At 38.5% G+C, this 12,500-nt stretch overlaps 1 protein-coding gene across 3 annotated transcripts in view; it reads left to right on the top strand.

The window, feature by feature from the left end:
- LOC307160075 (transcription initiation factor TFIID subunit 4) overlaps positions 1–12,500 on the top strand; it is a 103,089-nt gene that overhangs the window by 33,024 nt on the left and 57,565 nt on the right. For all 3 annotated transcript variants that reach the window (XM_079873898.1, XM_079873896.1, XM_079873897.1), the window contains 2 exons: positions 3,244–3,374; positions 5,758–5,883. In XM_079873898.1, the coding sequence (XP_079730024.1) occupies positions 3,244–3,374; positions 5,758–5,883 (257 nt within the window). The remainder of the gene's footprint in view (positions 1–3,243; positions 3,375–5,757; positions 5,884–12,500) is intronic.

Here is a 12,500-nt window from a genome sequence, read left to right as displayed (position 1 = left end):
ATGGAAAAGTGGTTTGATTACCATGGAAAAATGTTCGACTCATCCTTCTGTGTTTGTGTAAATAAATAACAAAAAGAGCAGCACACTGCAAGAGCCACTTGTGATGAGAGCTGAATGTTTGTCTGTCTAGATTTGCATTGTATCCGCTTATCTGTCAACATGTTTATTTAACCTGGAACGTTCCTCAACAAACGCTAGAATATACACTACCATTCAAACGTTTGAAGTTTTTAAAGAAAGAAATACTTTTAGTAATCAAGAATGCATTCAATTGGTCAAAAGTGACAGTAAAGACATTTATATAATGGCCAAAATAATTCTAATAAATGCTGTTCTTTTGAACTTTCTTTTCATCTGAGGACAAAAATATGAAGCAGCACAACTGTTTTCAACATTGATAATAATCATAAATGTTTCTTGAGCATCAAATCATCATATTAGAGTGATTTCTGAAGGATCATGTGACACTGAAGACTGGAGTAATGATGCTGAAAATTCAGCTTTGATCACAGGAATAAACTCAAATAGAAAACAGTTATTTGAATTTGTAGTAATATTTCACAATTTTTACTGTATTTTTGATCAAATAAATGCAGCCTTGATGAGTAGAAGAGACTCTTTTTTTTTAATGGTAGTGAATGTGTAGAAAACGAGGTTTCTTGTTCATTCAAGTCCTCCTGGGAAGTTTGTACTTCTGAGGTGGGAAGTCGTGTTACGACGGCATATGCGTTCAAGTCACTCTCGTCGGAGCAAGATGGCGGTGTACTTTCTCTTAATTAATTACACAAAGATACAGAAAGGTTCTTAAACTCTGGTTCTAGAAAATGAAGAACAAAGAAATGTGCATCAGTTGTGCTTTGCTTTTTTATGTTTCTAATTAATTTATGAAGCCACTGCACACTTTATCATTACATATTACATTGTTATAATATAATGCCATCATATTCCGTGCAGGCAATTAGCTTAATGCACTGTAAATAGTAAAGCCTGACAATATCACTGCTATACCTTTAAGTATTGTGGTATTCTGACGTGTTTCTCACGGACATGACCCCAGCTCGTAAAGATCAGGGCTTAAAGAAAACCCAGAGCTTCCCACTCGTATTTACGCAATTGTGGTGGCGTTCATGTGCGTTCAACTCGTAAATACGATCCTTACAAGATGACTTGAACGCACCATTATATCGAGCGGCAGACTGGCTCCCAAACACGTAATTTAAAACAGCCTCATTCACTCATGTGATTCTCCTTGTATGATTTGCTTTGTATAGTTTACAAATGTCTCAGATGAGTCAAGCTAATTTACTGCTAAACGGAGTACGAATTTCTCTCACAAAATGCACCATTTTCAGACGAGAATCTTATGAAGGATGTAGAAAGTTCTTTCCTCACAAACTAGTTTAAACTAGCACTTGTTCTCTCACCCTCGTGTTCGCTACACATCAGATCTCTCAGTTAACCGTCAGAAGCCCTAGGGTTTCTGTTTTACCGCGCGTTAGCGTCGGCATCGAGCTGTCGCTGGGAGAAGCGTGTAATTCTTCTCAAAGGTGCAGGAGTGTGTGTAGGAGGACGAAGCGCCCCCTGCTGGGCCGGGCCGGTGTGGTGTGGTGTCGATGATGGGCTGCTGGAGAACTCTTAGGTGACAGCAAACCAAGGGAGGCACAAATCCTGCCAGCTCGGCTCAATCTGAGAGAAATGCACACACACAACCCAACAAAACTCAATGCACACAAACACCCTGATTCACCCTCGTACACAAAGATCTTTCCTAAACAGTTATCATGTCTTTTTCCTTTACTTAACATGAAATGCATGCTTTGTGTGTGCATTCCTGCTCAGTCAGTAGAGCATGATGCTTTCAACACCAAGGTCATGGGTTTGAATGCATGAACTAATAAAATTCATACCTTGAATGCAATGCGAGTCGCTTTGAATAAAAGCATCTGCCAAATGCATCAATGTAAATATAGTTCATGCATATCACCTTGAGAGGACCAAATGAAGACTGCAGCTCTGTCTGTGCAGATTTCTGGTTCCAGGTGTCTCATGTAACCCACATCAGATCAGAGTAATTGCACTGACTGAAGCTTGTCTCTTCTGATAGATTGTTGATAGGTGACGAGGAAGAAAAGTTGACGCTTCCAAGTCTAATTTTAAAACACAGGTAAACCTGCATTAAGAGATTTGCCAAAGATTTTACCCTCTGCAAAACCAGCTTGTTATTGTTTCCCCCCGGACTAAAAAGAAATTCCTCAGTTCATCTAAATCTTTCTTGTGTTTTTTTTAAAGAGCCGTAGCCTTAAGAAACTCCTCATGTTTTGACATTCCTAAGATTTCTTTTTTACTTGTTCCCTTGTAAGATCTCGTTCGGAGTCATTAAGGACACTCTCGGCACGTTTAGCGGCCGATTTAAATAATTGGTGTGATTTTCTTAAAATAATAGTGGAAGGAGAACTTATGTTAATGGCAAATTAAAGATGGGGATGTTGTAGATAGAAGCGCTGTGGAGGTTTGCAGCGTTCTTTTAAAACTCCAGCGCTAATTATCCTTTAAAGTAAAAGTTGTCAACTCACGTGGAAGAGCTGTTTTTCTTTTCCCATTATCTCTTTTTCATAGGAAAGAAAAACCACAAATTGAAAAGTCGATCTCAAATGTTTCTCCTCAGTAGCCGTCAGATGAAATAGAGACATTTGCTCTTGTTTCTCAGATGCTTCTCATGATAAAACGACACTCGTAATCTCTTATTTTTCTCAGATTGTTCTCAGAAGATCCCAATAAGATCTCAATAGATTCCTCCAATATCAAATGATCTGTGCTGCTATTTTACAGCTCTGTATATTTAGTGTAAGATAATTATTGACTTTGTGTGTGTATAAGAAATTTTAGGAGAAACAACGGAGACAAAGTTGCTTGTTTAAGTCTTCTGGGTGGTTGGATCAGGTTTGCCGACCTTCCAAACCACAAAGGCTCATCCAAACTAATTTTTCTGAAATTTCAGGAAATCAGGTTTGAAAATGAGCCACAGAAGCTGCAAAACTACCTCAGCATATTTGTGTTTTAAACACAGGTCGTGTCAGTTCACCACAACAAACCTTGATTTTCTCAACACACATTGGACCCTTTTTGTGGAGGATTTATAAGATAGGACAGATGTAATTTTCTCTCGTTGGACTTCCTTCCAAACATCTGTGCGGTGATGTGTTTTGTTTGATTATTGATATGTTCTGCATTTCCTTGTTTCAGCTAAGAAGTTTGGAGTGACGGACGTACCGCTGGAGGCTGTGAGCTTCATTTCTCACGCCACCCAGTCCAGATTACGAACGGTGCTGGAGAAAGTTTCCTTCATCGCCCAGAACAGAATGGACTCTTGTAAGGTACGAGACGGGATCAGTGTGCAAGAGAGGCTTTTATTTATATATGTATTCTGTTGTTGTAAATAGTTTTCCTACAAATGACACAAACATTATTTTAGTGTCACAAACACACATTGTTTCATTCATCTGCTCACAGCAATTACTAATTCAAACAGTAACATGAAAATAATTTGCTGTTCAACACTTAAAATATCTGGAGAGAAACAATGATTTATTTAAATCACTAACATTAGTCATGCATTGGGTATTTATTCGTCTGTTTGCTTGTGAATGCAATGCCCTAACAACCTCTGGAACACACTATCAGCTCCCTAGTGATGCCTTAGCAACGCCCTAGCAACCACCTTGAATACACATGCAACCACATAGCAACACCTGAGCAACAACCCAGAATGCCCTATAAACCATCTTGAACACTCTAGAAACCACCCAGCAATGCCCTAACACACTGAAACACTCTAGCAGCTCCCTAGTGATGCCCTAGCAACACCTTAGTAACCACCTTGAATACACATGCAACCACATAGCAACACCTGAGCAAGAACCCAACATGCCATATAAACCATCTTGAACACTCTAGAAACCACCCAGCAATGCACTGACAACCACTGAAACACTCTAGCAGCTGACTAGTGATGCCCTAGCAACGCCTTAGTAACCACCTTGAATACACAAGCAACCACATAGCAACACCTAAGCAACCACCCAGAATGCCCTATAAACCATCTTGAACACTCGAGAAACCACCCAGCAATGCCCTAACAACCACTGAAACACTCTAGCAGCTCCCTAATGATGCCCTAGCAACGCCTTAGTAACCACCTTGAATACACAAGCAACCACATAGCAACACCTAAGCAACCCCCCAGAATGCCATATAAATCATCTTGAACACTCTAGAAACCACCTAGCAATGCCCTAACAACCACTGAAACACTCTAGCACTTGCCTAGTGATGCCCTAGCAACACCCTATCAACCACCTTGAATACACAAGCAAACAAGCAACCCCCCAGAATGCCATATAAATCATCTTGAACAGTCTAGAAACCACCTAGCAATGCCCTAACAACCACTGGAACACTCTAGCAGCTGCCTAGTGATGCCCTAGCAACGCCTTAGTAACCACCTTGAATACACAAGCAACCACATAGCAACACCTAAGCAACCCCCCAGAATGCCATATAAATCATCTTGAACACTCTAGAAACCACCTAGCAATGCCCTAACAACCACTGGAACACTCTAGCAGCTGCCTAGTGATGCCCTAGCAATGCCTTAGCAACCACCTTGAATACACTAGCAATGCCCTAACAAGCATACAGAGCTCTTTGCCAGTACTAGGGATGTGATGGTGAGGAAACATACATATGCGAATAAAAGCCTAAATTCAATCTGTTCATCATATAAAGCGATCGAGTCTCTTCAGAAAATTTAGACTAAACCGCTCAATTCATATTGATTAGTTTTACGATCTCTTTATAAACTTTATGAAGCGTCAAAGTGGTAGTTGCGTAGCTGTCAATTGAGGGACAGAAAGCTCTCCAGTTTAAATAAAAAGATCTTCATTTGTGTTCCGAAGATGAATGAAAGTCTCACGGGTTTGTAACGACATGAGGGAGAGTAATTAATGACAGAATTTTCATTTTTAGGTCATTTTTAGGTTTTAACACACACAATCATTTTGTAAAGTGTTGCTGAAAAACTGTTAAAGTGGAAACTTTTGGGCACATAAATGACAAAGAGACAGAAGCATCCAGGTAAACAATTCAATATTCAAAGCCACAGCCAGAGAGAGTCCAACTCAAGCTTTAACCGCACAGTCGAGAGCGTCGCAAGACGAGCAAAACAAACCCACAAAGGAGGAAAGGCAGGTGGAGCGCTCTAAAAGCTGTTTATTTGTGTACATGGCGAGTAGTTCAGCGGAGAGGAGCGCTGTCACGGACGCACCTTTTGTTTTTCTGTTTTTCTGTTTGGTGTGTGTTGTGGCTTTTTGTTTTGTTGGTTTGCGTCTGCCGCTGGTTTATAAATGAGCCGTGCGCGCCCGTGTGAAGACACTCTGTTGACATCAGCAAAAAAACAAGATCGTCCTGACTTCATAGCCAACAAAGGACAGGAGAGATGGAGCCAGGGATGAGAGGAGAGACGAGCTCGTCAGAAAATGAAAAGAAGCAGGAAGTGCACAAAACAATCGAGGTCGCATTCTGAAGTAAACATGTTTTTTGTGTTAGTCCCATAAACTTCCGCCTCACCTGCCTAAGAAGAAGGTTTTCATCACCATTGAGTCATAATAAACACTCATTAATAAGTTAAAATGTGTTTACGAGTATCAGAAGTTTTGGTTAAACGTCTCCTGAGCTCTTTCTCTGTGTGTGTCTCCTCAGGAAGACGAGGGGTACGAGCAGTCGTCTGATGTGCGCTCACAGCTCAAGTTTTTTGAGCATCTGGAACGGATGGAGAAGCAGAGGAAAGATGAGCGAGAGCGGGAGATTCTCCTCCGAGCAGCGAAGGTAATCTCTCAGATCCTCGCGTGGTGAGCGGTAATGACGGGATCTCGGCTGGAGGAGCGCAGGAATCATTCACTTCGGACTAATAAACCAGTTAGATCACTCACACTTATTCGTTTTAAAATGATCACATCGTAAGAAAACCATATTCGCTTGTGTCAGTTCTATATAAAACTCCAATCAATACGATTTTTGAGTATCATTCCAGATATTTTGCATTAAATCAAGTAAATTTGGCATTATCAGATGCCTGAATTTTGCAATAAATGATCTGCAGGAAAGCAGTGTGATTCACTTTCATTCCGGGATGAGAATGTTTCTTCTGTTTTGGGTTATAAGTAAAAGTTGGAAATTCATCTGGGATTTTCATTGATTTGTCACTCTTGATGTAAATAGACCATAAAATAAAACCATAAAAACATTTTTAAAAAATAAGTAAACTTTAATGGCGGGATCTCGGCTGGAGGAGCGCAGGAATCATTCACTTCGGACTAATAAACCAGTTAGATCACTCACACTTATTCGTTTTAAAATGATCACATCGTAAGAAAAACATATTTGCTTGTGTCAGTTCTATATAAAACACCAACCCAGTTTTGAGTATCATTACAAATATTTAGCATTAAATCAAGTAAATTTGGCATTATCAGATGCCTGAATTTTGCAATAAAGCAGTGTGATTCACTTTCGTTTACGGTAGGAGAATGATTCTTCTGTTTTGGGTCATAAGTAAAAGTTGGAAATTCATCTGGGATTTTCATTGTTTTGTCACTCTTGATGTAAATAGACCATAAAATAAAACCATAAAAACATTTTTAAAAAATAAGTAAACTTTAATGACGGGGTCTCAGCTGGAGAAGCGCAGGAATCATTCACTTCGCTGAAAACTGGACTAATAAACCAGTTAGATCACACACGCTTATTAGTTTTAAAATGATCACATCGTAAGAAAACCATATTCGCTTGTGTCAGTTCTATATAAAACACCAACCAATAAGATTTTGAGTATCAAATCAAGTAAATTTGGCATTATCAGATGCTTGAATTTTGCAATAAATGATCTGCAGGAAAGCAGTGTGATTCACTTTCGTTTACGGTATGAGAATGATTCTTCTGTTTATGGGTCATAAGTAAAAGTTGGAAATTCATCTGGGATTTTCATTGATTTGTCACTCTTGATGTAAATAGACCATAAAATAAAGCCAAAAAAACATTTCCATTACTTGAAATAAAAAATAAGTAAATGTAAATGACGGGATCTCAGCTGGAGAAGCGCAGGAATCATTCACTTCGCTGCACACTGGACTAATAAACCAATTAGATCACACACACTTATTAGTTTTAAAATGATCACATCATAAGAAAAACATATTTGCTTGTGTCAGTTCTATATAAAACACCAACCCAGTTTTGAGTATCATTACAAATATTTAGCATTAAATCAAGTAAATTTGCCATTATCAGATGCCAGAATTTTTGCAATAAATGATCTGCAGGAAAGCAGTGTGATTCATTTTCCTTTTGGAGTTATAAGTAAAAGTTGGAAATTCATCTGGGATTATTCATTGATTTGTCACTCTTGATGTAAATAGACCATAAAATAAAACCATAAAAACATTTCCATTACTTGAAATAAAAAATAAGTAAATGTTAATGACGGGATCTCAGCTGGAGAAGCTAATAAACCAGTTAGATCGCACACGATTATTAGTTTTAAAATCATTACATCATAAGAAAAACATGTTCGTCTGTGTCATTCCTTAAATCAATTTCTGCTTAGTGAAATTGTCAAAATATTATGTAAAATTAGTGGCATCATTAAATTGTATTATGTTTATTTGTCATTTGTCAGCCATTAGTTACTCTGATCTCTAGATAGATTATAGTCAATGATCTTCAAAAATGCAGTGATTTTCTCTCATCTTAAACATCAGGGTTTCCCAAACTGGGGTGAAAAGTTGGTAATTAATGAAATCATAAACATGTCAAATTAAAACAAGGAATTCATTTTAAAATAAAACACTTACTAGAAAGAATGTGTTTTACCTGCATGTCATGTGGCCATTAACCGACATGTGTTGATAAATTATTAAAATATTAACCTAAACTCTTCAAATAATATATTTAGGGTTCGGCTGAAAACAAAGTTTTGGAATTAGATATTAGGTTTTTATAAAACACCAACCAACAAGAGTTTTGAGCATCATTCCAGATATTTTGCATTAAATCAAGTAAATTGGTCATTATCAGATGCTTGAATTTTGCAATAAATTATCTGCTGGAAAGCAGTGGGATTCACTTCCGGTATTTTTTTGGGTAAAAAAAAAAAGTCAGAAATTCTTTTGGGATTTTCATGCTTGGAAATCTTGATGTAAATAGACCTTTATAAAACTAAAACCATAAAAAACATTTCCGTTACTTGAAATAAAAATAAGTGTTAACTGAAATAAAATAAAATGTGAAAAAACATAAACTTATTTTATTTCATCTAGTTTCCAAAGCAACACTTCTCATTTTCATTTAGTTTTAACTTGATGTACTAAAATAACTCAAAAATGACTAAAAATCTAATCACAGAACTGTAATATCTGTGTAAATCGTTCATAAAAACTTTTTTGCATTGTTGCATTCATTTTTGCCAGTTTGCAGATATCAAGTTACAATAATGAAATCAGGCAATTTACACAAGAATGTTTTTATTCACACAGAAACGCTTTTATGAAGGAGGCTCAGTATATCAGGTCCGCATGCACTGAAAGAGCTCATCAGACATCATCCCACAACTCGTCTGCGGATGTTTGAAGAAACTTTATATGTGAGAGTGTGTGTCTGATCCTGGAAGCCCCTGATAACCCCGGACGACGGAGTTTCCAATTAAAGATGCGATTGCGTTCCCTTTTCCCTTTTCCCGTCGCCCGCAGCACGGCAGTGAAATAGTTCGGCTCGTTTCCATCATTAATTCATTGAGCTCAGAGACGATGACCCGCCGTAAAGACCCCCTCGCCTCCCTTCGGCCTAATGCCGTTATAATGCCAGAGCTAGATTATATTTCCGCTGGCCGGCCAAAACGACACAGTTTAGCTCAGATGTGAGTGTGAATGGCCACGCCGACCTCTGTGACTTTGTTCCGGGACGGGACGTTATGCAAGCTGAAGTCTCACGGGTTTAAGGGGTTTGAACTCCGCTGAAGCTTAAAATGCGATCAGGGAAACATGGTGTGTGTTTTCAGCTCAAATGCCTCGTAAACGTGTCGTCTGTAGCAAATCATTCCCACTGTAGTCCGGAAACAATGAATGAATCGGTAAAGTCCCATTCGTTAACATTAGTTAATTACATTATTTACACTTTTAGAAGAAAAGGTTCCATTTAGAACCTTTCCGTCAGGAATGTATATAAAGAACCTTTTACCGGTTCCATTACTTCCATTCCATTTAGTGTTTAAATTGGATTAAACAGTTTATAAACACACTCCATCACTAGAAAAATTGAAATAACCCATTAAACATGAGAGTATTATGCAATTATTTAAGACATTTCTCCTTGTATAGAACATTTTTGGTTTGAAGCGTTCTTTCAAATTGAGTCATGAACTCTAGGGTTCTATATAGAATCTAAATAGAGTGTAACATGAACTAACAACGAACAATACTTCTACAGCAGTTATTAATCTTTATCGTAATTTAAAACCAAAAGTTGCATCTGAACTGTTTTTCTATTAAATAACAGTAATAAAGATTATTAAATGTTATAAAAACATATTGCTCATTTCTAGTTCATGCATTAACTAATACACAGACTTTAGTGTAAAGTTTTGGCAGTGATTGAATATTGACAAATCTTGTGGGTTTAGATCAGTCCGTGGGAACAGAAAGTGCTAATCGGCTCTGATTAGTTTGTGTCCTTGTGTTCTCGCTGTGCGTCTTTAAGCTCAGCGTGATTTGACCCCTTAAACATGAACCTACTAAAATAAATCTCATCGTCCATTTCAAATATGACTGGAGTCTTCAGGGACGAGCGCGAGGGCCAGGGGCCAAACGCATTACTCTCAGCCGAGATAGCGACCAGTACGTGAACCGCCTGATATATTTAAAACCAATTAGCAGCGAGGAAGGGCAGAGTGTGTGCCGCCCCTCTCCTGCAGAGAGAGAGAGAGAGAGAGTTAGGAGACATCCTCATGGGGCAATTAAAAAAAGACTGGAGACCTAAACACAAAGCCCTCAGGATCACACACACACACACACACTCACACCTCACACGCCCCTCTCTCTCTCTCTCTTTAAGAGACAAAATGAGAGTAAAATCACACAAGGCCACGATTAAATGCTTCAGCAGAGAGATTTACCCTCTCTGACCACACACACACACACTCACATGCTCGCACACACTCACACACACTCTCAAACTCACACTCTTAGGCACATACACACACACATGCACTCACACTCTTACACACACACTCGTGCTAACAAACAAACACACACTTACACGCACACATGCGCGCTAACACACACACACACACTCATTTTACATATTTTTAAAAGTTTGCATCACCCTGGTTCTCTCATAGGATTTTTCCATTGTTTTTGGATTATTTTGGGACATTTTGCTAACATTCCCATTAAGCTGAAAACGTTATTTCTGAATGTTCTCTGAACGATTAAAACGTAACTAATTTAAATGTGTTTTTCTGATAAAAATGTATTAAAATTATTGATAAAATGCGGGAAAAAAAAATCCAGGTTTGCTGTGCTTGTTTGTGGGACTGCACAATTTGGCCAAGATTTTGTGATTATATAATAATATGGCAATAAAATAATAAGCAATTATATTATTATTATTTCTAAATAAACTAAATAAAAAACAAAACAAAATGTTATTACTATTATAGTATTTCACTATAAAATAAAAATAAAAATATTTAAGAAAAATAACATAATATGTATTGGTTTTCTTAATTTTTTTAATTTTCAGACATTATACCATCAAACTTTTATTTTGACTGAAAAACACAGGGATTCCTTAAAGCTGGTTAAGAAACGCTTCTCATTATAAGTCTGTGACGATGATTGGCTCATGTTGCGTTTCCAAATGCACGTTAAAGCGTCACAAACTCCGAGTTCATGTGGAGCAGCATTTCCTGTGAGTCGAGACACTGAAACACCGGATCAGAAGATGCGCACGTGTGTAAGATAACAGTGCCACGCTTCACTCTTAAACACGCAGCGCATATATTTATTGAGTTCAGTCACAGCCTTTGGGATTTGATAATCTCACTTAGTCATATCAGAGAATGTCTAATAGGAAGAGAATTGGCACTCTCTGCTTACTTCCGGTTTCTGGACTGGCTGCAGTAACACGTCTCTGTCCATGCGGGGGCGCTCGCAGGCGAGTGCAGAATGAATGGAGGTCTATGGCGAAAAACCCTCAAAATCCACTTTTCTCAGGATATAATTTTTTGTCTAGTAATTTGAATGTTGTATTCGAAAGGAGATGCAAAGAAATTACACATTGCTGGGTGTTAGATTTTTTAGAGTCACTTATTTGGTTTAAAAAGTCTTTTAAAATGTCAATGACGTCAGAATGCTGACGTCATTAGCAGAATGCTAGCGTGTTATGGGCAACAACAACTCAACCTGTAAGAAATCGAAAAGAAATATGTACTCGTTCATTCAACTTTCGACCTATAACCCATGTTGAACTTGCAAAACCTACAATAAAATCTGAGATTTCTCAAAGGCAATCAGGTGAAAGAGACACATTTAGCCGTATAGCCCCATAGACTCCCATTCAGTCTGCACTCGCCCGCGATCACCTCCAGTGGAATTCTAATGGAACTGCAACCAAGATCGATACAATGGGGCTAATAGGAAGTGCCAAGGCTCTCCGTAGACGGGCTCTGGTCATATCATGATTTTGGTTTTATTTCGATTTTTATTTAAAGGCACACTATGCAGTTTCCGTTTTTCTCAGACAGCGCCCCCTAGAGTCGCTGTGGAGTACTTGTATTTAACGTTACTGTTACTCTTCCGACCGCGCTTTCTTAGTTTTCTTCGTCGACTCCGCCATGATTCACGTCTGAAATGCGTGCTAGTGTCTTCCATAGAGGCTGCTTCATATGTTGTTGATGTATGTGACGGCGTGCCGTAAAGCTAGTCGTGATTCTCGCGAGATTTGTCAGGGTGCTCCTCTCAAACCTGCATTGCTGGTTTTGCTAGCGGCGTCCGCCCCACGCGCTTTGCTATCGGGATGATTCGCTCTACTACGAGTTCATTTACCATCGAAATGATTTCAAAGCTGTTATATTAAGGTACAAATCTTGTATAGTGTGCCTTTAATAGTGCAGTCCTGGACCAGAGGGCCTTTATACACATGTTTGGTATGCAGAACAGCCTTAAAGGGACAGTTCACCTAATAATGAAAATTCTGTCAAAATTCTGAACCAAACAGTTGATGGGCCTCATTGACTTCTTCCATCGTTTTTTTTCCCTGTACTATGGAAGTCAATGGGGTCCATTAACTGTCTGGTTACTGGAATTCTTCAGAATATCTTCTTTTACGTTCAACCGAAGAAAGAAACTCATGCAGGTTTGAAACAACATAAGGGTGAGTAAATGATGACA

Source organism: Squalius cephalus (assembly GCF_949319135.1).
Source record: "Squalius cephalus genome assembly, chromosome: 6".
NCBI lineage: Eukaryota > Metazoa > Chordata > Actinopteri > Cypriniformes > Leuciscidae > Squalius > Squalius cephalus.
Note: the sequence above shows the minus strand (reverse complement) of the source record. Positions and strands in the feature narration are given on the sequence as shown.